This window comes from Gadus chalcogrammus, chromosome 3 (genome assembly GCF_026213295.1).
Source record: "Gadus chalcogrammus isolate NIFS_2021 chromosome 3, NIFS_Gcha_1.0, whole genome shotgun sequence".
NCBI lineage: Eukaryota > Metazoa > Chordata > Actinopteri > Gadiformes > Gadidae > Gadus > Gadus chalcogrammus.
This window is the reverse complement of record NC_079414.1, coordinates 23,542,382-23,567,065: the sequence shown is the minus strand read 5'-3', so window position 1 is coordinate 23,567,065 and position 24,684 is coordinate 23,542,382. Positions and strand designations below refer to the sequence as shown.

Here is a 24,684-nt window from a genome sequence, read left to right as displayed (position 1 = left end):
AAAACCTGTCAATGTTAAGCAATTTTAATTTAATTGAAATTTATTTTTAAATTAAAAGTAGCCTATTAGGCTATTGGCCGAAGAGCTGCTCGAGAAGTCTTCCAAATGACCTGACCACTCCAACATGCGTGCTCGTCTTCGCCACATCACTTTTGACTTGCGACGTGCGCGCCCCCAAACCACTCCCCTGTATTATTTTCTGACTGAAGCTCACTCTCACTCCACTTTGGGCACCCACCCACCCACCCACCCACAACAGCTGGAGAATCTCAGAGACACGGTCTAGGAGGAAGATGGTGGTAGCGTATACGGTTGACTTTCCTTTTCACGGATAGACCGAGGAACACTCCCCGGGGCACAAGCACTCCCGACCCGCGAAGAGTGGAGCTGTACCCTGGCTTAAAAAACAGAGCCGATACCACCAGCACTGAACGGAAGAGGACGAAAGCTCACGGTAGTGCTGTCGGGAACAGAACAGGCATGCCACCCCCAGACCTGAGGAATTCATGGAGATAAGACAGCGCCGTTGGGGGAAGACTCCTTGTAGATAATGGAATAAGGGAAACAGGATCAAGGGTATCGTCGCTCTGGGGATATAAGGTCCTCTGGGGGGAGAGGAGGAAACCGAGTCTGTGCTCCACCACCACCACCACCACCACCAACACCACCACCACCATCCAGAAGTAAACCCAACCGGGTCCCTGCTCTGTTAGCGCAGGAAATACGGCCTGGGAAAAGTTTGGGAGCTTTTGGAGGCAGAGAGGGGGGCTATCGCTGACGTTTTGCACGCGTTAAAAGCATTCAACTTCGAGCAGAAGGACACCTTTAGTAGCTGGCACTTCATATTATTTATCCCCGTCCTTCAACAGGCATAGAACGCGAAGGAATCCATCCGGACGTGAGATATGATTCGAGTTGTTGTTCAATGAGTTTTTTTTTTATTTGATCAACACTATTTATAGACTAGCCCTTTCCGACTGGGCTGTTCTGGTGTTGTTTTGCCAACTCCTGTGCGCAACAAGTTGGATATAGCAGCTCACAGAAGCCAATTAATTGGGATAAAAACGGCTTGTTTTTTGTTTTTTCGCACCATTTGCTCTTCCACCTCGTCCTTCCACCCTCTTGCAAATCGAAACGGGAAGGAATAAAGGGCTGGAGTCTCGGAGAGGGATTTCAGGAAAGGACGGGGCTGTGTTGGTGGGAACAGGCCGCGGACGTCCACTCACACTTTGGATTTCTTCCACTGACAGGGCCCAGTCAGGGTTGAATGTGGATTATTTAGACCGACGAGCTCTCAGTGCTGTCCGGGTGTCTAACGTGAATGCGGTGTTTTGTTTCTCTGTGGAAACAGTTTTCTTGGAGTACATTGCAGCATGTCCCTGGGCATGAGGGCGTTATTCGAGTGGGGGAAATGAAACTGTACCATTGACTATTTGACGCGTGTGGTTTGATGAGATAAGAGGGACCCTGTTTGAAACTGTTCCTTTCGGCAAGTCGGGGGCGATGTAGTCGAAGACACTAACAACCGCTGTCAACACTTTGCACAATTAACAACTTTGGGGACATCATGAAGCCATGGACTTGAACAGTGTTTTTATTCTCAAACAACTATTTTCCAGCCAGGCATATATCTTGCAAGTTGCAATGAGGGGAGACAGTCAATAATATCAATGAGCTTTGGATGTTAAAACCCAGTGTTTTGTCAAGAAAAATGTCCAACGTCGGAGCTGGAAAAAAGGCTGACTACTCGTATCGCGTTAGCAGAGGAACGCGGGATTCGACTGGACAGCTCACGAGCCTCCGGAGGGACTCGAGCATGGAATGTGAGTACTGACGTAACGCCGTGCTCGGATCATGAACTGCTCGGGAATCTGGAACAGGCAGTTTTATATGAGTGAGTGTGCAGGCTACCATTTACGTAGTCAAGACGTCCGTGCCTTGCGTACGACTCACGCACTTTGATTATTCAAACAAACACATTGGCTCTCCCCCACCACAACCCCTTCTACCCCGTTACCCACCACCGCGCTCCCAGTTCCTCCTCACCTTGACAGATGTGCACATGCGGCGACCACACGTCCAGTCTAATAAGCTGAGCGCCATCTTTTATCCCTGACCCTATTTTCGTATTTTCACCCCGCGTGCCACTGGACGTCATGGCCACTTTGCAACATCACAGACGCCTTCCCATTCATGGCACCGAGGTCCGCTGCGAGCCGAAATACGAGGGGGCTGTGACCGTGCGGATTGCCAACCATGCGTCACAGCCGCATCAACAGGAGACTGTTAAGGTTGCCAACAGTGGCGGCGGAGCGGGAGGAGGCTCCGGCGCGGTAAATAAAGTGAACCCCATCCTTCATAAGTACAGTATTTCCTCAAGCTGCAGTTCCGGGGAATCTGGGACGAGACCCAAGTTCATGACCACTTTGAGGAGATGGAGAACGTTGCCGCCCCTGTTTGAGCGCTCGGCAGCCCAGTGCTGGGACCCCAAGTTTGACTCCTCCATCTTGGAGGAGGCTTGCCGAGAGCGGTGCTTCCCCCAGACCCAGCGCCGCTTCCGCTACGTCCTCTTCTACCTGGCGGTAGCCGCCGCCCTCTGGGGGGTGTACTTTGCGGTGAACAACGACCGCTGTGACACCATGACGTACCTGGCCCCCACGGCCGCCTTCCTCCTGCTGCTCTGCCTCCTCTTCTTCTTCACCCTCACCTACCTGTACACACGCGTATACTCCGGCATCTCCCTGCTCCTCATCGTCATCACCTTCGCCTTCACCCTTGCCCCCCAGATGGAGACGGCCAGATACTTTGACCTGGAGTGGGGGGAGGGCGGAGGAGGCAACGCCACCCATCCTCCCCCACCACCGCGTACCCTGACCTCCGCGCAGGCCCCGTGCATCTCCCCGGTGGGCACCTTCTCCCTGTGCATGGAGGTCCTGCTGCTGCTGTACAGCGTGCTGCACGTGCGCCTGTACGCCTCGGTGCTGCTGGGCCTGCTGTACTCGGTGCTGTTCGAGGTCCTGGGGCTGCTGCTGCTGCTCCGGAGGACCCCCGACGTCGGGGCGGCGGCGGGCGGCGGCGGCGGCGTCGGCCCGGCGTCTGACTGGGACACCCTGCGCTGGCTGGTCCCCGGCAAGGCGCTGCTGCACCTGTGCGCCCACGTCATCGGCATCCACCTGTTCATCATGTCGGAGGTGCGCTCGCGCACCACCTTCCGGAAGGTGGGGCACGCCATCATGCACGGCAAGGAGCTGGAGGTGGAGAAGGCGCTGAAGGAGCGCATGATCCACTCGGTGATGCCGCGCCGCGTGGCCGACGAGCTGATGAAGCAGGGCGACGACGAGGGGGGCGGCGGCGGGGAGAACGCGGGCAAGCGCTACTCAGCCGGCGCCTGCTCCACCTCGGCCGTGATGGTGGGCGGCGGAGGGGTCGGAGGGGGGCACCCCGGGGCCGGCGGCGGCGGCGCCACCAGCCCCAAGAACCACTACCACAAGCGCAAGAAAACGTCCATCCCGCGCGGGCAGATCATCTTCCGGCCGTTCAACATGAAGCGCATGGAGCCGGTCAGCATCCTGTTCGCCGACATCGTGGGCTTCACCAAGATGTCGGCCAACAAGTCGGCGCACGTGCTGGTGGACCTGCTCAACGACCTGTTCGGCCGCTTCGACCGGCTGTGCGAGCTGACCTGCTGCGAGAAGATCAGCACGCTGGGGGACTGCTACTACTGCGTGGCGGGCTGCCCCGAACCCCGGGAGGACCACGCCTACTGCTGCGTGGAGATGGGCCTGGGCATGATCCAGGCCATCGAGCAGTTCTGCCAGGAGACCCGCGAGACGGTGGACATGCGGGTGGGCGTGCACACGGGCACGGTGCTGTGCGGCATACTGGGCATCAAGCGCTTCAAGTTCGACGTGTGGTCCAACGACGTGAACCTGGCCAACCTGATGGAGCAGCTCGGCGTGGCCGGCAAGGTGCACCTGTCGGAGGCCACGGGCCGCTTCCTGGACGACCGGTACCAGCGGGAGGACGGGCAGGTGGCGGAGAGGGCGGGGCAGACGGTGATGGAGAAGCTCAAGGGTAAGGCAGCAACCTCTATTTCTTTTTTGTTTTTTGTCATTTTTATTGAAGAGTGAGATAGACGGGAAGGTAGGGGAGAGAGAGAGAGAGAGAGAGAGAGGGGAAGACGTGCATCAAAGGACCGTGGGCAGGATTTGAAGCCAGGTCGATGCCGTCAGGACTGGGCCTTAATGGTACGCGCTCTTCCCCGGTGATCCCCAGCAGCCTCTGTTTCTGTTGTTTATCGTTTGATGTCAAGGTGTCGCACTGAATGCGTGTGGGTTCAATTATCACGCGTTCTTTAATTGAAAAGGAGATTTTGATGCTCTTTACGGTAGTTCTGCACAACAGTCGGGTGTTCGAGTTTTGCCGTTCCCCCGCCAATTCCCTTCCATTCAATCCGATGACACACACCCGCCGGGCAAAGATCTATTTTTAAACTGGTCGAACCACTAAGGTCACATACAGGAGAGTGCGAGACAATGCGTTGATTGAGTTTCAGCGGGACAACCATGTCGAGCGCGTCACAACCGTGGAAACCCACAATGTCCAATCAAGTGAACCAGGGCCAAGGGAGCCAGAGAACACTGAAAGCTAAGCCCCTACCATTGTACGCTATGTGACCAGCTAGTTCCACTAACAACGGTCTGGCAGCAGATGAGATGCATTGAGCGGAGATCAACAGATTAGGTAACCACAAAACAAAGAGTGTTTGGATCTGTGTTTCGTGTGCAGGGATCGTTGGCAGGCTGATATACAAATGATCATTAATAAAGAACTGGTTATATATAACTGGGTTATTTGTTAATTGAATAATAGTAATTGCAGTGAATAGACCTATTCGTAATATATTGTGACTGTGTTGTTTGGTCCTTTTCTAAATCATTTAATACTATGTGTTTTATTGTTTGTTTTGTGTTCTACACAACAATGTATAACACTCTACAGTCCCAGCCTTCATATATTCCACATTCACTAATTAAAACGCTTTTTATAGGATGGCACGTTTGACCCATGGCTGTGGGATGCTAACCATTGTTTATGCCAGGCTCTGGTGCTCGGGTGTGCAAAACCAATATGTGTTTTGGCTGTTTAGCCATAGCAGTCTGTAAGCACCAAACAGACTATCTCACTGGCTTTGTTTGCTATCTCGGCCACTTGCCTGGCTTGAGTGTTTGTGGGCTGGAGATAGGGGCTTATAATAGGTTGTGCAAGTATGCCTAACTCATCACATCCTATTGCTGCAGGAGGTGACTGATCCTTCATGAATGGGGAGTGTAAGGGGTGTGTGTGTGTGTGTGTGTGTGTGTGTGTGTGTGTGTGTGTGTGTGTGTGTGTGTGTGTGTGTGTGTGTGTGTGTGTGTGTGTGTGTGTGTGTGTGTGTGTGTGTGTGTGTGTGTGTGTGTGTGTGTGAGACAGAGAACGTCAATGAATAGGAGTAAAAATAATAATGTTAAAGCTACACATGCCAGTAGAGTTGAACAGAAATGCTCATTTACATCGAAAAGGTAAATGAGCATTCGGTCCCGAAAGGTAACTGAAACATATTTTAGACTTTACATGGGAAACACAAAGCCATTGTTGGAGATGGATCTTAGAAGTGGGGTAGGTGCTGACACGCAGATAGTTAAAGTGTGGCGCCCCTGTGTTGCACCTCACAGTCCCCTCTAGTGGTGGCCCTTAGGCCAATGGCAGATCGTGGGGGGCTCTTTTCTGGGTGAGTGGGTGCAGTATGCACAAGCACACACGGCTCAGAGCAATGTCATCGCATTTATATCCCGTCAGGATTCTCCTTGGTAGACGGAGAGACCAGTAAGGATTTAAAGCCGGGTTTTTCTGACCGCTGGGAAAGTCTTGCTGATTTATTTTAGAAAATGGCATCCTATTTTTGGACTGGTTCTGCCTTCTACCATCTTCCCATCTCCCTTGAAGATGGGAGAATAAATCCTTATTACAACCCTGGTTTGTCATCATAATTAAGTTATGGCAGCAGGACATCGCCGGACCAATTTGCAGATGTGTATTGGTCTGGAACCTCTCAGTTAATTTTGGGTTTTCATGGGGGCGCAGACCAAACTGCCTCTGGATGCCATTGGATGGACCTACAACCAATCGGAGCGACAAAATGTGTCGCACATCAGCGGCAGCCATCTTGGTTGTTTATGAAAATGCATAAACAACCAATGTGCTCCTATTGGGCGCCCGTCTTCGCACTAACCCGCCCCATGTTAGATAAACGGTTGTGATTGGTGCAACCTAGGACTGCTGGAAATCTTTCCTAGCGAGGGGGGGGGGGGGGGCAGACGCATATGCCAGAGCAAATAAAACATGAGCTTGCAGATTCGTCTGGTTCCCAGGCTAAAGTAATGTTGAAAGGCTGTATTAATAGTTGTATGCATCGTTTATGTTCTCAAACAAAACATGATACGGAGACACAAACAATTTGTCAAACGTGACGAATCTGTCCCTCCGATCTGTGTCTCGGAAAGTACGGGGGTCACAGCAGAGTCACTCGCTCTTTGGTGTCTGACGACAGCCCGGCCTGGCTGATCTGCTCCGTGTGAGTTCTAGCTGATTCTGTCATACTGCCTGCTAAGGACCTCTGAGCTGCGCGGGGCCAGCTATGCATCTGTCTCGCTTAGTCACTATCCATCGCCCATCACTGTCCGTCCTTATCTATCATTCATCACTACCTCTCACTATCCATCCCTCCCTTTCAATCATCACTGCCCGTCATCCATCACTATCACCATCACTATCACCATCACTATAATCCATCCCGAACATCAATCACCATCACCCATCACTATCCATCACCCATCACTATCCTCCATCTGTATTAGGGCTGCTCGATTATGGAAAAAATCATAATCACGATTATTTCGGTCAATATTGGAATCACGATTATTCTTGAGTTTGAAAACATGATGTATTTATTATGCATGTCTCTCCCAAAAAAACTTTTTTAACGGAGAACTTCGCCTTAAAAAAAAAAACATAAATGGTCAAATAGAAAATGTTCAAATCTAAAATGATGTACAGATATTTATCCAGCTTTTCCTGCACTCTCTATAAAACATTTAATTAAAAAAAAAATATATATATCGGAAACACAATTATGTTAGTTTTGTGATCGTTTGACGCTAAAATCGAATTCGCGATCAAAATTAGATTAATCGCCCAGCCCTAATCCGTATCATCCATCACTATCCATATCACTATCACCATCCATCACTTTCTATCTTCAACCTGCTTTGTTTCCCATCTCATCCCCCCTTCTGTCTGACCGAATGTCTATCTCTCTACCTTTGTCTTTCTACCCGTCTGTCGGTCTGTCTGTCTTAAATGCTTGCGCTTCCTCTCTCCGCTTCAAAAGGAGTATTGGATGTCGGGGAAGGACCGTGGAAGTGTTGTCGGTGGTGGAGGAGGCGACGGTGCACGCGTCCGCCTGGCGGGGACAGGACGCCCAGTGCTCATGATTTAAAGCCCTGTCTGTATTTGTATCTGGAGGCACATGCAGCGCGTGTCGGTATGCACGGCCATGTGCTCGACATTTGGCTGTTGGCTTTTGGTGTTCATTCAGTGACCGTCAGGGCTGTGCTATGCGTGCCGAAAGCACCAGGGTCAATGATTAGGTGGGCTTGGGATAGGCATTGAACCTTTAGTATTTATTTATGGTAGGCAGTGCTTTTATGACGCATAGATAATGTTGGTGTTTATTGACCCGATGTTGACCTTGAACCATTGCTCCTACGGTATCACAAACTGACACACTCATGCACGGCGGTGCGCGCGTACACAAACAGCACACCCCAGATATCGCCACGCCACGTATCTATAAAGGCACGTGTATATGTTGCCATATGTTTCATCATTGGCCGTTGTGAATCAGAAAATATTATTGAGATGCATGCGTCTTACATTTAATTAGTGTATTGTAAATCTGTCCTTTTGTCAGTGGTAATTACTTTGAATGAATCAATTAACAGTGAATTTTTTGGGGCATTAAGTATTCAATATAAGTTGTCGAAATCTCTTATCAACTAATGCTGCGGGTCGATGGCTGAAGAGTGTCTCCGTACAAATATTGGTGCTGTCAATATTGGGCAGTTTTTTTATTCCTGAACAAACATTGAAACAAGGATTAATACGCGGGGGGGGGGGGGGGGTGGTGGTGGTGGTGGTGTGTGTGTGTGTGTGTGTGTGGCACGGACAGACATCGGTGCCTCCAGGCAGTTTAGCGCTGGGCTAACTCAAACGTGTCATCCAAGCATGCAGTGGGAAATGCAGAGACCTAGAGCCGTGCCACAGCAACACAATGAGCAAGACCCTGAGAGTGTTTGTTTGTGTGTGTGATGGTTTTTATAATGGGCATTCAGGCTCCCCGGCACACCAAAGAGATCAATAGGTGAGTGGGTAGGGAGTGAATGGACTGGGTAGTAACCGACCGCAGAGGTGAGAACCATCCAAGGGGACTGGTAATGAAGGCCAGCAGAGAGAGGAGGAAGGCAGTGTGTGAATCCAGAAGGAGCTCACTGAGTGGTGTCAGAGCGCTGCTCAGCACTTGAGACATCCGCCGGCAGAGTCTCATCGCGCCGGCTGTTGTATGCTGGCAGGCCTCTCTCTGTGTGTGTCTGTCTGTCTGTCTGTGTGTGTGTGTGTGTGTGTGTGTGTGTGTGTGTGTGTTGGATATCCCTCTTGCACTTAAAGCACAAGGGGACACACGAAAAGATATTGACGCACAACGCATGCAAACGCACTCACTCCTCCTGACACATTAACACCGAGGAGCAGTCCCAAAGAAATACGCCATTGAGTTCACTAAATGGACTCTTTATAGTGTAATGATTAACTCTCGTGCATGCGGGTAGTCTCTCTGCTTCTTTCTCTCTATCTCGGTTTACACAGACACACACACAAACACACTTGCGTACACATGTCTTGGATTCCATTATTCTTGGTGTCCTTCTCTCTCGCGCTTATGCTTCCTTTCAACTTCTTCTTGCACATTTCATCAGTTTTTTTTATTTGTCCTTTACTCCCTCACTCCAGTGTGTGTGTGTGTGTGTGTGTGTGTGTGTGTGTGTGTGTGTGTGTGTGTGTGTGTGTGTGTGTGTGTGTGTGTGTGTGTGTGTGTGTGTGTGTGTGTGTGTGTGTGTGTGTGTGTGTGTGTGTGTTGGCCTCTGTATATAGTGGAGATGAGACGAGACTTTGCCCGGAGGCCCCCCTGCCCATATATGGTGTTGTTTAGCCCCCTCTGGTACTTCCCCTGATAGGTTTGTGTGGGAGTGTTTCTTCAATGCGGGAGGTTGGAGGTCAACTGAAATGGCCGTCCCAGGCTCTCATCCACCTGCTTTTCTCTTGACACACACACAAACACACCCATACACTGCATATTTTAATCATTACTTATGCATAAGCATAATACATAATGACTAATGTACTTTGTACTCTTGATGATTCAAATGGTTCGATGTTCGTCGTAATTGACGAGTTTGGCCCGTCCAGCAAGCGTGTGTGTGTGTGTGTGTTGGTTCGGCCCCTGTGTGTCGAGGTTCGAGTGATATTCCCGGGAAAGGTGTGGATTTTAGAGTCCCCATGCATTTGCCATTTGTCATTTATTGATCTAATAAATAACAGCCTTGTGTGTGAGACCATAATAGAGACTATAATGGAAATATATCATTGATGTCTTGTGGTTGTAGTTGTTTGAGCTTATGGGTTATTTCCTACAGGGCTTATGAAGTCGTTGTGTTGACAAATCGCATAGCGACATGCCCTTTAATGCAAAGCAACAGTGGTCAACAAGGTTAGTGTTTAAAAAAGTAGTATTTCCTGTTGCTTGGCTTGTAATCTGAACTCTTGCACATTAGTGTATCCTGCTCTCACAAACCTCCCCTTTAATACAAAGTGCTTTTTAAATCATGTCGATAAGAGCCTCTTACCCTGGACATATGTCCCTATTCTTAAAGTCTAGGGGCAGATACCCTGGCTTATTCTGTTACTTATAGCATTAGGTTGTACCAAAGACTATTGGCTTGCCATCCTTTTGGTTAGAGATTACAGTAAAGGGTATTTCTGAATGTATATTTATCGTGACTATCCCAGAATGCATGACTACATAATAAATTGCATGGTAGAACTTGAACGATGCTTTGAGGTGTCGGGGGCCGTTCTTTAGTTATCCCAAATATTTCCCCTTCTATATTATACAATAAATTCCATCTGGTAGGTAATGTTCAACTATCCACAAACCTCTAACCAACATATTTGTCCCAGTGTAGCGTGAGACCCTTCAGTCTAGATGACGGGGCTTTCGTCGTTGTGAACGGAGCCTATTGAGAATCCCTGCTCCGTCTGCTGAGCGGAATGGGTAGAGATAACACTGTCTACCTTCACCTTAGCCGCTACTTGACATTTCGCTCATTTGCACTCATGCTTATTCAGTGTGTGTGTGTGTGTGGGTGTGTGTCGGGAGATGAAGCAGAGCACACGATAAACAATTTGCGGGGTCAAAGGGTAGAGGTATATACTTAAGTATAGCGGGACCTTTGTGAGGCTCTCTGTGTGTGTGTGTGTGTGTGTGTGTGTGTGTGTGTGTGTGTGTGTGTGTGTGTGTGTGTGTGTGTGTGTGTGTGTGTGTGTGTGTGTGTGTGTGTGTGTGTGTGTGTGTGTGTGTGTGTGTGACACCTACAGAGGCAAGGTCCAAAGCCATTCAAACAGTCGACTATGCCCTTCCTTCATAATGACCCTTGTATCATTTATGACACACTCACACTCACACACCTTGGACTGTATTGCAACAACCACATTCTTATTCCATATTTGTTTTGCGACAGCTAGAGTGTTCGGTCGGTCAGCACTGGGCAGCGCTTTGTGTGCGTCCGTGTGTGTGTTTGCTGACACGCATATTTGTGTGTTGTAGTATGACCGGGATAGCCTCGGGGATACTGTGATGACAATACTAAGCGTAAGGGGAAGCCACCTAGACGCTGACATGTTGAACACGGGACGTTGGTAATGGGTACAGGCGGACGGATTTGTGGTGAAAGAGCAGATGGACTTCTCCTCTCTATCTTTATCGTATCATCTCCTCTGAAGGCTGGATGATGAATGGTTCACTTACAGGCGTACTGTCGGGAAAAGCTCTTGTCGGACTTTTGATTAAAAAAAAAAAAAGTAGAATTTACTCAAGAAAAGAAGGAAAGCGAATTAGGCGGCGAAGAGACAAAGTCGGTTTTCTATTCCTCTTTGGCTTGATGTGTCTGAAATGGTGGGGGAGGGAGAGGTCAGAAAGAGGGAGGATGAAGAGAAGGAGGGATGAAGGAGGCTAGGGGGGGGGGAGCAGGGGAAAGAAGGACGCTTCCATCAGCTTGTCCAAATATGGAGCCATCTGCTGCTAGCCCAACCGGCCCGGCCTCGTTCCCAGCCTCTGGTTCTCAGCTGGTCGGGCCTCTGGTTCTTTGCCGGACCAGGCCGTGGTGCTTAAGGCCCCTTGCCCGAGCTGGGACACTGGGGCAGTGGCAGGGTGGGGGTTTGCTTGAGGACAAAGAAGACGACGACGACGAAGGAGGAGTAGAGAAAGGGATGAATTTGGGGGGAGAAGTGAAACCAGGAGGAGCAGTGAAGTCGTGTGAGGGGATGCAGAGAGGCAGGCACGGTGGAGACGGTGGTCGGGCTGGGGGTTAAAGGGACGTGAGAGACGACATGGCTAACGTCGGGCGGAGAGAGAACAGAAACAGAAATGTCAGAGCTTGGAAAGAGGAGTGGCTCTTTTATGGAGCCGGAGACAAAGTGAGGGAGGAAGAAAGAGTTGTGTCTTTTGTCGCGCTTTCAAGTTGCTCTGGGTGTCTTTGGTCTTTTGTCACTCTTTCAAGTAAACACATGGAAACACAGGAATGAGGAAAACCAATGTTTCCAGCTCCGAAAGGTCTCTCTCTCTCTCTCTCCTCTCTCCTCTCTCCTCTCTCTCTCGTGTGTGTGTGTGTGTGTGTGTTCTCACGGAGGCATGGTTTCCCATGGGCGACTGGGGGGGGGGGGGGGGCAACTCCTGACCCAGGCCCTTTTCACTAGGGAGGGTATTGATCTTGTAGCTAAGAGCCACCCTAAGGTCAAAGGTCACATGACAGGAAGTGAGGACTAGTCTGGACTAGGGCATCGTGTTCAGTTTTTTTCTCCGTCTTCCAGGAATGCTGGCAGAGGGGGCGGTGGAAGGGTCTGTTGATGGGGGTTCAGCCTTATGGGTGTAGGTGTGTGTGTGTGTGTGTGTGTGTGGCGAGGAGTTACTCCATGCATGTCACGTGCAGTCCGGGCATTTCCTATTTTCCATTCTTAGGAATAGTGGGAGAGAGAGGGTTTCTGGAGATGTTTTGTTATGTCCATACACAAACACTTATACCTTATACATCTGTATACAGCTTATCAATGAACATTGATAAACTGTGTGTGTGTGTGTGTGTGTGTGTGTGTGTGTGTGTGTGTGTGTGTGTGTGTGTGTGTGTGTGTGTGTGTGTGTGGATTAAAGCATTTGCATGCCTGTGTCTTTCTAAAACATTTTTGTGTGTATTCCTGTTTCTGTATGAGTGTAGTTATGTGTGTGGTGTGGTTGTGTCTTAGTATGCGTGGGTGCATCCCAGTCAGTGTGTTTGAATTGCAGTGTGTATGCCCGAGTGTACGTGTGTGTGTGTGTCCTAGTTTGTGTGTCTTGGTGCATACATGTGGAATGTGGCGCCTAAGTCAGCCCAGACAGGTCTCCCCGTTCCCTCTTCTCCATTCATTTATTGCTTCCCCTGTCTTCATTCATGCAGTCGCTCCCTGCATCCTGAACTGGGGGCAGCAGCAGTAGGAGAGGGACTTCTCTCTCTCCAAATCTGCATGCAAGTGCGTTGGTGTTGCACTGCATAGGGCATGCAGATAACTGGCAACAAGTGATCAGTATAGTTCCCTCTTAAAAGTATGCATGTTTAATTATTTATACTTCCTTGAAGAAGTATATCTTGAGTTACCAAATATATATTTTCCTCTTAAAAGTGTTCATATTCATAGTATTGAATACTTCCTGGAAGAAGCTAATTGCGGGTGTCTTGACTGTACAATCCTTTGTCCTAAACATTCATTCATACATTCATTCATACATTCAATCATGCCTGAAGCCAGTAGGGGATCTGGTATCCATGCATCCTACAACCCCTTGTGCTAGTTCCCAGACAGCACTGCTGCCTTGCCTAGGTTCCAAGCATTATGCCATTCTTGGCCCATGCTAAGAGTTGCTGTTGCATTGAGAAAATCCCATGATCCTCCTGTGAAATGAAAGACTTTAAATGGTGAAGTCATTTATTGATCCAGGTGGATGTTTCTCTTGTTTTTAATCCCCTGTCTGGTCCATTGTGTTTGTTTGTTTTCCGTCTTTGTCTTCATATGCTTGAATATCAGGTGTGTATCTGTTTGTTTATACGCTAGTATTTATATGAGCCGGTATCTGAGTCTGTGTGTGTGTGTGTGAGTGATGTGTGTGTGTGTGTGTGTGTGTATATGAGTGCGTGTTCCATCCTCTAGGCAGCACTCGGGAGAGATACTGACACCAGCACTCTAAAGTCTCAACGCAGCTGGACAGGGAACATAACACACTATTGATCATCCACTCACAAGCACTGGGTTGAGCAGGGAAAGTTCAACTGAGGACACAAACACACAGGTGCACGCACAGACCCACACAGACCCACACACAAGTGTGTGCCAATGTACACACACGCACGCACGCACGCGCGCCGGCTCCGCAGAGCATGGCAGAGGCCATTAGCTATGTTACATCAGGGCTACGGCCTATGCACTCTCCGTTGTATAACTGTATAAAGCAAACTTTCCTTTCATGCTTGTGAGAGCTGCTCAACCTGCCATGTAATCTGGCAGTTTCATGGCACACTTGTGGTTTATCTCCAGGGAACTTAAATTACTCCATGCATTTTATAAATGTTCTGCTCTTGGTGATTGGTATATTCATAGCTATATACATACGTATGTATGTATATATATATATATATATATATATATATATATATATATATATATATATATATATATATGTATGCATGTATGTTCATTTGTTTCCAGCTATGTATTGCCAAATTGCTCCCTATGCAGGTTTAATTGCAGATTGGATTACACCTGCCGCATGCCCACACAGAACACACTGTACGGCAGCTGTGTGCCATCACAACGTGTGCCCTGTGTAAAGTGTGTGTACGGCGCCCCACACAATCCATTGTAAGATAAACCCAAGCACAGGACAGCCTCCCCTTTCAAACATGTCACCCAAGAATGAGGTCATTGTTGTCGGTGAGGGGCAACATGCAAGCCTGCCGGAGAGGAGGTGAGAAAGGGTTTGAGGAGGAATGTGGGTTATTATGTAAGTCGTCATGTTGCTCCCTTCTAGGTCACTACCGTGTCCCATCACCCCCCCACCCTCTTAACAAAACAAGCACAACTTAAAAGCTGGGGGGCCTGAATGTCCCTCACCCTGGTGTGTGTGTGTGTGTGTGTGTGCGCGTGTGTGTGTGTGTGTGTGTGTGTGTGTGTGTGTGTGTGTGTGTGTGTGTGTGTGTGTGTGTGTGTGTGTGTGTGTGTGTGTGTGTGTGTGTGTGTGTGTGTGTGTGTGTGTGTGTGTGTGTGTGTGTGTGTGTGTGTGTGTGTGTGTGAGAGAGAGAGAGAGAGTCTCAAAAAAAGAGTGAGAGTGACCGAGCGAGAGAGGGAGGAGAGACATGGGCAGGAGAGAAGCAGACTCAGACACATGGACTAAGATTGGCAGGGACAGAAAGTGCCATCCTTCCATGCCATTGCTGCAGCGGTCCGTCTGGTTTGTTGAACACAGAGACGTAGTTGGCATCCATTTGATCCCCGGTTTCCTCGTTAATAGAATAATTTCCAGAGACATTTCTGGATGGAGGATCATTTGGGAATGCCTGAGAAATATTCTTTATGGTAATTTGTATGGCTTGTTTGAATTGTATTTTTGCAGTCACAATCACTCCTTTTGTTTTTGGTGGAAATAATAAGCATTGTTTAACTTCAATGGGCCTAAATTGCATGAAGTGGTTAATGAATGTCTACCGCTGACATTTCAAGCCAGAGAAACCACAATGTTTCCAACACAATAACATCTGCAATTATGAAGCTAAAGATAAAACGCATTTTTCCACTTGTATTGGAATCGGAGAGGCCGTTCATTCATTACTTATGACCTCAATCCATTGTCAGACACTCGGTCACTCATTCATTCCTTGAAGTTGGTCATGGGCGACCAGTAGCAGATTATGTGTATGCGACTGTGCATGTCTATGCGACTGCATGTGAATGCGTCTATGCATGGGTATGCGTCTATGCATGTAATGTGCATCCGTGTCTGTCTTGTCTGACTCACTTGGTAGAAAGAGGTCACAATTCACATGTACGACACACACACTCTTCTCCCGAGCCGTGACGCACTAACACACTTCTCTGTGACTGCAGTGGAGAGCTCCGGAGTTAGGTTCTCACTGGCTGGCATAATTTCACCAGAAGCTATGCAATTTCCCTCAATGCAAAATGCATCTCTCAATGGCGTGTGTTAACAGTATCCCTGAGAAACCTGGGGAAGGTATTGCATGTGAGGTGTAACAGTAACGAGTTAGCTTCTTCCTTCCTTACCTCCTAGGTGTTTGTCCCTCTCTCCCTCCCTCCTCAGAGCCTCTGGGTCTGTGGTGCTCTTAGAAACAATATAGAAAGGAATGGATAAGTGGATGCCTCTCTGGCGTTACGATCTAATCCTTCTTTAATGCATTGTTCTTCTCTTGCTCGGTGAACAGGAGGGCGGATACTATGTCGACGCATCACCCATGCTACGATGCGATGTTGCTTCTGATGCTATCGCCTCGTGAAACACACAATGCTTGTGTTACCTTAGTTCAGACTTTTTTTGGAGCTGCCGCTCCATGTGCTGCAGACGAGAAATGACTTCTGTGTGCTTGGATTCCTAATGTTTGGGATAAAGATGGATTGGTGGAACAGATCCTAATCACTTTGGTGATTTGTCTACCCCGGAGTATGAGCCGGTTTGATTGTAATACATTGGTGGCTGACTTTTAAATCCAACATGACACCAATCTGCGGATTGCCAGTCACACAGGTACGGCAATGATCAAGTGGTGATTGAGAGTGTCTTTAAAAAAAATAAAAACTGTTGACCTGGAAAGAGCTAAACTGTTGAACTGTGCAGCGCTAGAAATGCACTACCTTTTAACAGGAATCCATCACCTTTAAAGCCTAATACATGGCAGGAGGCTTACCTGCTCAACAGGGATTTCAAAGCGGCCCACCGGTGTACTTATTCATAATTGCATAGAAGGGAATATCCCAATCCTCCATAAGCACCTAGGCTTGATGCCACCCGCTGCTATCTGAGCCTAGCAAGGCTATGCTGGCGTGTGTTGTGTCATGCTAGCACCTGCGGTCCGCTGTGTGGAAGCAGGTCAGGTGTGTGTGTGTTTGTGTGTATGTTTAGGCTGATAGTGGCTGGCCCCCAGCCATGCCTCTCTAATCCAATGTTTGTGTATTTTTCCTTGTTGGCTCATCTCTCGTAGTGTGGGCTTTTGAGCGTCGCTTACAGCGATACAACACGGGTCGTATTTCCACTCGGAGCTTATCTGGCGGACTGTGTACATGAAGCTGCTCAGAACGATTAGCAAACATCGTATACAGCCAGTATACCGAATCGTTATCGACTAATACAAAGTCGTAAATATAACCGAGCGGCTGTTGGAATGATGATTAATAACCAACCGTTACTCGCGTCCACTTTGACCATTCCTAATAAATAACGATGTGATAAAATGTGTTTTCCTCCCGTCCCAGGACTGAAGACCTACCTGATCTCAGGACGGAGGCCGGGCGCCCCCTGCGGCTGCTGGCCAGACAGCCAGCCGGGGGCCTGCGCTGGGCCCCACACCCCCCCGGACCTCCTGGCGCGGGGCGGGGCCGCGGCCAGCGCCGAGCCCCCGCCGACCCACGGCCGCCCAGACAGAACCCCAGGGGTAAGTCCCGGGGGTGACCTCCACAGCTTGGTTGTCGTTTACAATCTAGGCTGTTCGCCGGCGCAACGCAGAGAACGAGTCGGAGTCATGGCAATCGAGACGTGTTTGTAAATAACTAGTGATCGACCGATATTTGCGTTTTTTACGTGCATCGGCATAGGCATGATTTACATACAGACAGTTCAATAAATGTTAGTTTTTTTTAATTGAGCCTTGTAATATTTGTTATCATCGTGTCATTTTGATGATGTAAATTGAGGAAGCCAAAGCAGTATCGTCCCAAGAAAATCGGCAGCCAGCATTGTTCATGGGCCAAGGCATCGTTATCGGCATCGGCCCTAAAAAAATCCCCACCGGTCGATCCCTATAAATAACAAAGCTTTCTGTTGCGTGGCGGCTGTGTGCTGGTGTTTACATGTTTTAACCGTCGTATCCTTTCCCGCTCTGGCTGGGTTCTGAAGCCGGCCAGGGGCTCCTCTAGCACCGGGCTGTGCCCTGCAGGAGAGATCGGTGACGAGACGCCCCTCAACGGCTGCCAGGAGGAGCACAAGATGAGTAGTGCCAAGGTGTGTACACACACACAGCGCAGGGCTATTTGAAGCCAGTGGTACACTATTGATGCAGACAGAAGTCAAGTGGCTTTGCTGCTGTATTAACTTGTGCTAACTTCAGGGGTGCATTCCATTAGTGACGGGGGTCTAGGGGATAAACATATTCCTCCTACGGCGTCTTTATCTAACACTCCCCCTCCTCTCCGTCTCTCCTTGTTAAACTCTCCATCCCTCCCATCCATCTCCCTCTCCTCTTTCTCCCACTCTCTTCCTCTCCCCATCTTTCTCTCTCCCTCGCCCATCTCTCTCTCTCTCTCCCTCGCCCTTCTCTCTCTCTCTCTCTCTCTCTCTCGCCCATCTCTCTCTCTCGCCCATCTCTCGCCCATCTCTCTCTCTCTGCCCCCGCTCTGTCTCCCATCTCTCTCTCTCTCTTGCCCATCTCTCTCTCTCTCTCTCTCTCTCTCTCTCTCTCTCTCTCTCTCTCTCTCTCTCTCTCTCTCTCTCTCTCTCGCCCTCTCACCCCTCTCTCTCTCGCCCCTCTCTCTCTCGCCCATCTCTCTCTCGCCCATCTCTCTCTCGCCCATCTCTCTCACCCCTCTCTCCTCTGCCCCCGCTCTGTCTCCCATCTCTCTCCCTCTCCTCTCCTCTCTCTACAGTTCAGCCCAGCCTGCCACGGCCCCCGCCGGGCTGCCAACGGGCTGCTGAGCCCCCTCTCCCTGGAGGGCGTGGTGCGGGCCAGCCGGACGTCCCTGTGCGACACGCTCCAGGAGAGGGAGAAGAAGACGGGCACGGGGACCAGCGGCACGGCGGCCTTGGACCACTCTGCCCTCCTGCTCCGGGCCAAGCAGCCGGGGGAGAAGAGCGACGCCCACTTTGTGGAGGTCATCCGCGAGGACAGGTCCGTGTCGCAGGGCTGTTAGAGTTTCTTCTATTTTAAATCCACCCCAATTGGAGTTAAATGAGATCATCAAATGGAACGACATGTTGTCATTCATACCAAATGTACTTGGGTTGAATATGAAACTTGCGGAACACCACAGATTTGGTGGACTTAAACAGACTGCCACTTACTGCAAGTGTATTTGAATGTAAAGTAAGGAGAACTAAAAGCTAAAATGAATTCTGATATGAATGAATAAGCTTGCGCTATTATCGCACAAATTTGAACAGCCTTTATAATATATAGAGATAAGATATACGTATATAAAGAGATGGAGAGCAGGAGACCAAGGAATCTCAACGGTCTTTTTGACGTGACATCAAGACATGGATCGTGTCTTGGGTAATTGATTTTAATCAATTACCGAGAGCAATTATTATCAATTATTACAGAGAGCATTTCGAAGGAAATCCCTCTGAAATAGAATTTGGTTTTGGCTTTTAACTGAAAAAAGACTCCTACTCTTCTGTCGGTCTGTGTAGTTTGATGAAAGACTACTTTTTCAAGCCTCCCATCAACAAGATCAGCCTCAATTTCCTAGCGAGACCCCTGGAAAACGCCTATCGCAGTAGCTACCAGAAAGAGGTACATACAGACACTCACTCACTCACTTAGAACACACGCGCACACACACACACACACACACACACACACACACACACACACACACACACACACACACACACACACACACACACACACACACACACACACACACACACACACACACTTAGAACACACCACTTGTATTTAACTTCTCTCCATTATCGCAAGTAAGCACTGATTTAACGAGCTAAACGCCACCACAACGCCCCCTTGTGTTGAGTCTCTGCCCTCCCCCCCCCCCACCCAGGTGAAGACCCAGGTGCGCGTGCAGACCTTCGCCTCCACCACCTTCAGCTCCTTCCTGGACGTGCTGCTGAGCTGCTTCGTGTTCCTGGCTCTGACCCTGGCCTGCTTCCTGCCCGTGCTGGTGGGCTCGGCCCCCGCCGCCCCCGCTGCCCTGGCCCTGTCCCCCCTGGCCGGGCTGCTGGAGCTGGCCTCCCTGGTGCTGTCCATACGGTGAGAGCGCACGCACACACACACACACACACACACACACACACACACACACACACACACACCAAGTAACAGACGCACACGTAAAGACACACACACTCACGCGTAATAGATACCAACACACACACACTAAAAATACACTATACACGCAGACGTAATACACGCACACACACGTTAAGACACACACGTAGAAAATAAACACACACACACACACACACACGTAACGACACACATACACACACGTAATAGTCGCACGCACGCACACGTAAAGACACACACACACACACACGTAAAGACACACACACACACTCGCGCGTAATAGGCACCAACACACACTAAAAATACACTATACACACAGACGTAATACACGCACACACACGTAGAAGACAAACATACACACACACACACACACGCACACACACACACACACACACACACACACACACACACACACACACACACACACACACACACACACACACACACACACACACACGCGCGTAATGTACATTTCAAAGACACACACACCCGTAATTGACATGTCATAGACATTTAATAGACAATAGAAATGTAAGAGACAGTTCAATGGATTCAAGAAAATACCATTCACTGAAGCTGCACACGCAGTTAAAGATGTGTCCCAAAATATTTCCCATATCACAATGTGAACGACACTGCCGTTTAGGCCCTAGATCAGTTTTAATCTTGCATATGATTAGGATGCATGGACACGCATCATCTGCACACGATGTGAGGGTGGTTCTCGTCTGTTTTCCTGCTGCTCAGTCCTGTAGCCTCGATCTCAGGGGAGGCCTATCCTATAAACCTGTTTGTAGGTCAGATCCACCACCTGTGCTCACCCAGACGATGTAGACAATACCCTGCGCCGAAGGGGAATTTCTTCTGGCAGCAGTCCCTTCAATTACTGGGATTAGCCATTGATTGCCCAGGTGGTGGAATTTATGTAGGCTAGGTTGCTTACTTGCATATCTTACACTGATATGAGTTACTTACTTTACTTTATACCATAGTTGCAATCAATACACACACACACACACACACACACACACACACACACACACACACACACACACACACACACACACACACACACACACACACACACACACACACACACACACACACACACACACACACACACACACACAAAGGGAGACGGATCAATCACGTTATCCTATCCAGACATGTTTGCCAATGCTAAACTGGTCTGGCCCTGCAGGATGGTCTTCTACCTGGACTCCGTGATGCGCTGTACCCGCACCCTGCTCAAGGTGGTCTCCGGCTGGATCCCTCGCCACGTGGTGGGGGCCGTCCTGGTGTCGCTGCCGGCCGTCTCCGTCTTCTCCCACTTCCCCTGCACCGAACGCCTGCCCCTCCAGGTAACGGCCTGCCGCTCGGACAGCCCCCCCACACGGGGCGGGAAGACAGACGGACACAAAAAATGTGTGTGTGTGTGTGCGTGTTGTGTAGACGGTGCTGTCGATGGCCATTTCTATTAGCAGCTCTGCATATATTAATAACTGGATATGTGCGTGAATGTTTTTGCCCCCAAGCAGTTCTTTATTATATAATTCTACGACACTAACATAACACGGTGGGCACTGAGGGGACGGTTTTGTAGAGCGGTTAAACAAAGTGAAACTGGAGCTAAATTGTAGAGGAACTATGTTTCTGTATTGAGAGAGGAGAGAATTCTGCTTTATGGTGGACAGCACTTTTAGACACACTATTATGTGAGTGTGTGTATCTCACTCTGGATCAATGACAATCGAGATTCAGTGACTCGATTCCTAAACACTTCCTCGAGGCCTGGGAGGGGCGACTTTAGCCAGAATGCCTCCTTTACGTCTGAGTAGTGATTCAAGAGTTTTAATTTGTCACATGCAGTGAAATATAAAAAGAAATGCATAGCAAATAGCGGTAATAAATTTAAAGCACTAGAATGTTATAGCAGCATGTAAACACTGTAAATAGTGTAATGGTTGAAGAAGTGACTGTATACAATGTTGAATGTCTGTCAGGCCCAGGAAGTGTTCTGTGAGATTTTCGGTGTCAGAGAGAGCGTGTGGGTGACTCTTGAAGTTGACCCTTGAAGGTTCCCTTGTGTGCAGGTGACCATGTTTCTCTGCTGTGCCACTATCCTGGCCATCATCCAGTACTGTAACTTCTGCCAGCTCAGTTTCTGGATGCGCTCGCTCCTGGCCACCTCCACAGGGGCCGTGCTGCTGCTGCTGCTCTACAGCCCCCTCCGAAGGCCTGGGTGAGTAACTGCAGCCCAGATGCTCCTAGAAAAAGACCCACATTATCATGATTAGAACGGAGCGATGGCATTTAGATGATGGTTGATGCCCACCAGAGGAAGCAATGTAGAGCCCCATATTGATTGATTACCAGTGTTTATTGACTAAAAGGGTAGCATATCAGTTTATTGGGGCTTGAATTGCAGGTATTAGAATTTTTTTGGCTGAATGAGCAACCATCATGGTTGTTGTTGACGAGAACATATGTCTGTGCGGCCAAACATGCAGACATTTCACACGCACACTGCGTGTGCGAGGTAACATTAGCTCATGTAACCTCCTGCATTTTCTTCAGTACATGCTTGGACAAGTCATTATTATAATATTCCACCCCCCTATTGTTTCCTTGGTTAATGGTGTGTGTGTGTGTGTGTGTGTGTGTGTGTGTGTGTGTGTGTGTGTGTGTGTGTGTGTGTGTGTGTGTGTGTGTGTGTGTGTGTGTGTGTGTGTGTGTGTGTGTGTGATCCCTTTGCACTCTTCCAGGACCGGTAATAACAGCTGGCCGACTCTTGGGTGAGTGTCGCCATGGAAATAGAAGTTTGATGGATGAGTAACATTTGAGGGGTTGAACGGGGCCAAGAACCCCCTTTTATGTTTTTCATGATCCCTGCTCTTCCTCTCTCTCCCCCCCCCTTCCTGTAAGCTCTATCCTGTCTGTCACTTACACATACTCTGGCTTTTTCTCGCCTTCTCCTCTCTCCCCCCCCCTGCTCCTGCCAAGCTGTAATGGCTGCTAAATGTCAGAAGCAGTGGGAATGACTCACACAGCCAGAGCCAGTTCCCACTGGCCTCTGGTATCAGCACTGCTTGTTAGCTTCTGTGCGGCAGAGGCAGTTGGAGGAGACTGCCCTCTCCTTTGTATTTTGCAGCTCTTTAGTTGTAAGGTCTTTGCTGAGGCATAAAACGACGGCACAGTCTTGCTCGACTGTAACTCATTTGCACTTCGCATCACAACTCTCTTTCCCGTTCTCCTTCCTTTCCCTCCTCCTTTTCTCGTGCTTCTGTTTTTTTGTCTTTGGAAATTTGGAAAATGCTTCCTTATCTCATTTTTTTCAACAGTTGCAAGGGAAGGAAGCATGGATATTTCGTGTATTTCTTTCCCTGTTAGTTTATACATTTTTTTAATTGCGTACAACATCCCTGTGACCATATCATCTCTTGATCTAAGGGTTCAATCTTTGTCTTCATGCAATTTCATGCAGTCTCTTCCTTATTTTCAGGCTCTGACCTCCCGTTTGATTCTCTGCAGGGGAAACCTCACAGCACTGAGTGAGGCGGACTCAGCCCAGGCCGCCCCAGACCCAGCTCCTGATCCGGGCCTGAGTCCGCTCGACTTCCTGCTCCATGAGGCCATCTTGGCCTTCTTCCTGCTGCTGCTCCTGGTCTGGTTCCTCAACCGGGAGTTTGAGGTCAGCTACCGGCTCCATTACCACGGTAATGTGGAGGCTGACAAGCATCAATTAAATATCCAGAACATGCGTGACCAGGCTGAATGGTTGCTGGGCAACATCATCCCCATCCACGTTGCCGAGCAACTCAAGGTTGGTTTTTTTGCCTCCTTTTTCTTTCTTTCTTTTCTCTTTGAACCCCAAATATTCAAACTGCTTACTCAAAGCCCAAAAGCAAAAAGAGGCAAATTACAGCTTTTCCTTTTCCTCGACATCAAAGCATTTGTCCACTTTCCCACTGCCCTCTCCCCGTCGCTCCCCCAGCTGACCCAGAGCTACTCCAAAAACCACGACAACGTGGGGGTGATCTTCGCCAGCATCGTCAACTTCAGCGAGTTCTACGAGGAGAGCTACGAGGGCGGCAAAGAGTGCTACCGTGTCCTGAACGAGCTGATCGGGGACTTCGACGAACTCCTCCGCAAGAGCGAGTTCGCCAACGTGGAGAAGATCAAGACCATCGGCGCCACCTACATGGCGGCCTCGGGCCTCAACGTGCAGCAGGTGGCGGAGAGCGAGGACGCCCACCCGCACGCCCACGTCCGGGCGCTCTTCCATTTCGCCCTGGAGATGATGGGGGTGCTGGACGACTTCAACAAGAACATGCTGGGCTTCGGCTTCAAGCTGCGCATCGGCTTCAACCACGGCCCGCTGACGGCGGGGGTCATCGGCACCACCAAGCTGCTGTACGACATCTGGGGCGACACGGTGAACATCGCCAGCCGCATGGACACCACGGGCTGGAGTGCCAGGTGCAGGTGAGCGAGGAGAGCCACAGGGTGCTCCACTCCATGGGCATGGAGTTTGACTACAGGGGTACCGTGAACGTGAAGGGCAAGGGTCAAATGCGGACCTTCCTGTACCCCAAAAGGGAAGGGGGCGACAGCCGGCCGGGGAGCCAGGGAAAGCTCGGGGCCGGCGGGATTGCGATCGCCGGCGGACCTTCTCCCACTGCGGACGCAACGGATCGGCGTTCAGAGTCTGTCGTCGAGGCCACGGGGCCACACCCTGGCCACGCTGAGCCCAAGGAGGCAAGGGAAGAGGGGTATAGGGACGCAGCACACCCTCCTGGGCCTTCCCCCCTTCAGGGTCCTTACCCCCCGAGCCCGGCCGCACTACAGCCAGAACATTGTGCCCCACAAGTGCCCTTCATGGTCCAGGCACTTCAAGAGGCGAAGGGTGAAGAGGAAGAGGCCGATGAGCTCACAAATCTGAACGAAGAGTTCTATTCACGCCTCTGATCCAAGCCCC

At 49.6% G+C, this 24,684-nt stretch overlaps 1 protein-coding gene across 1 annotated transcript; it reads left to right on the top strand.

Annotated features, from left to right (window-relative positions):
- Window positions 1–245: 245 nt before the first annotated feature.
- On the top strand, window positions 246–24,683 carry adcy9 (adenylate cyclase 9). The gene is given in 12 exon segments (XM_056586814.1): window positions 246–4,074; window positions 16,939–17,117; window positions 17,579–17,683; window positions 18,325–18,566; window positions 19,091–19,193; window positions 19,462–19,670; window positions 20,908–21,067; window positions 21,800–21,948; window positions 22,472–22,501; window positions 23,238–23,529; window positions 23,701–24,172; window positions 24,175–24,683. Coding segments are annotated over 12 exon segments (4,359 nt in total). The 5' UTR covers window positions 246–2,156; the 3' UTR covers window positions 24,675–24,683.
- The last annotated feature ends 1 nt before the right edge of the window (window position 24,684 follows it).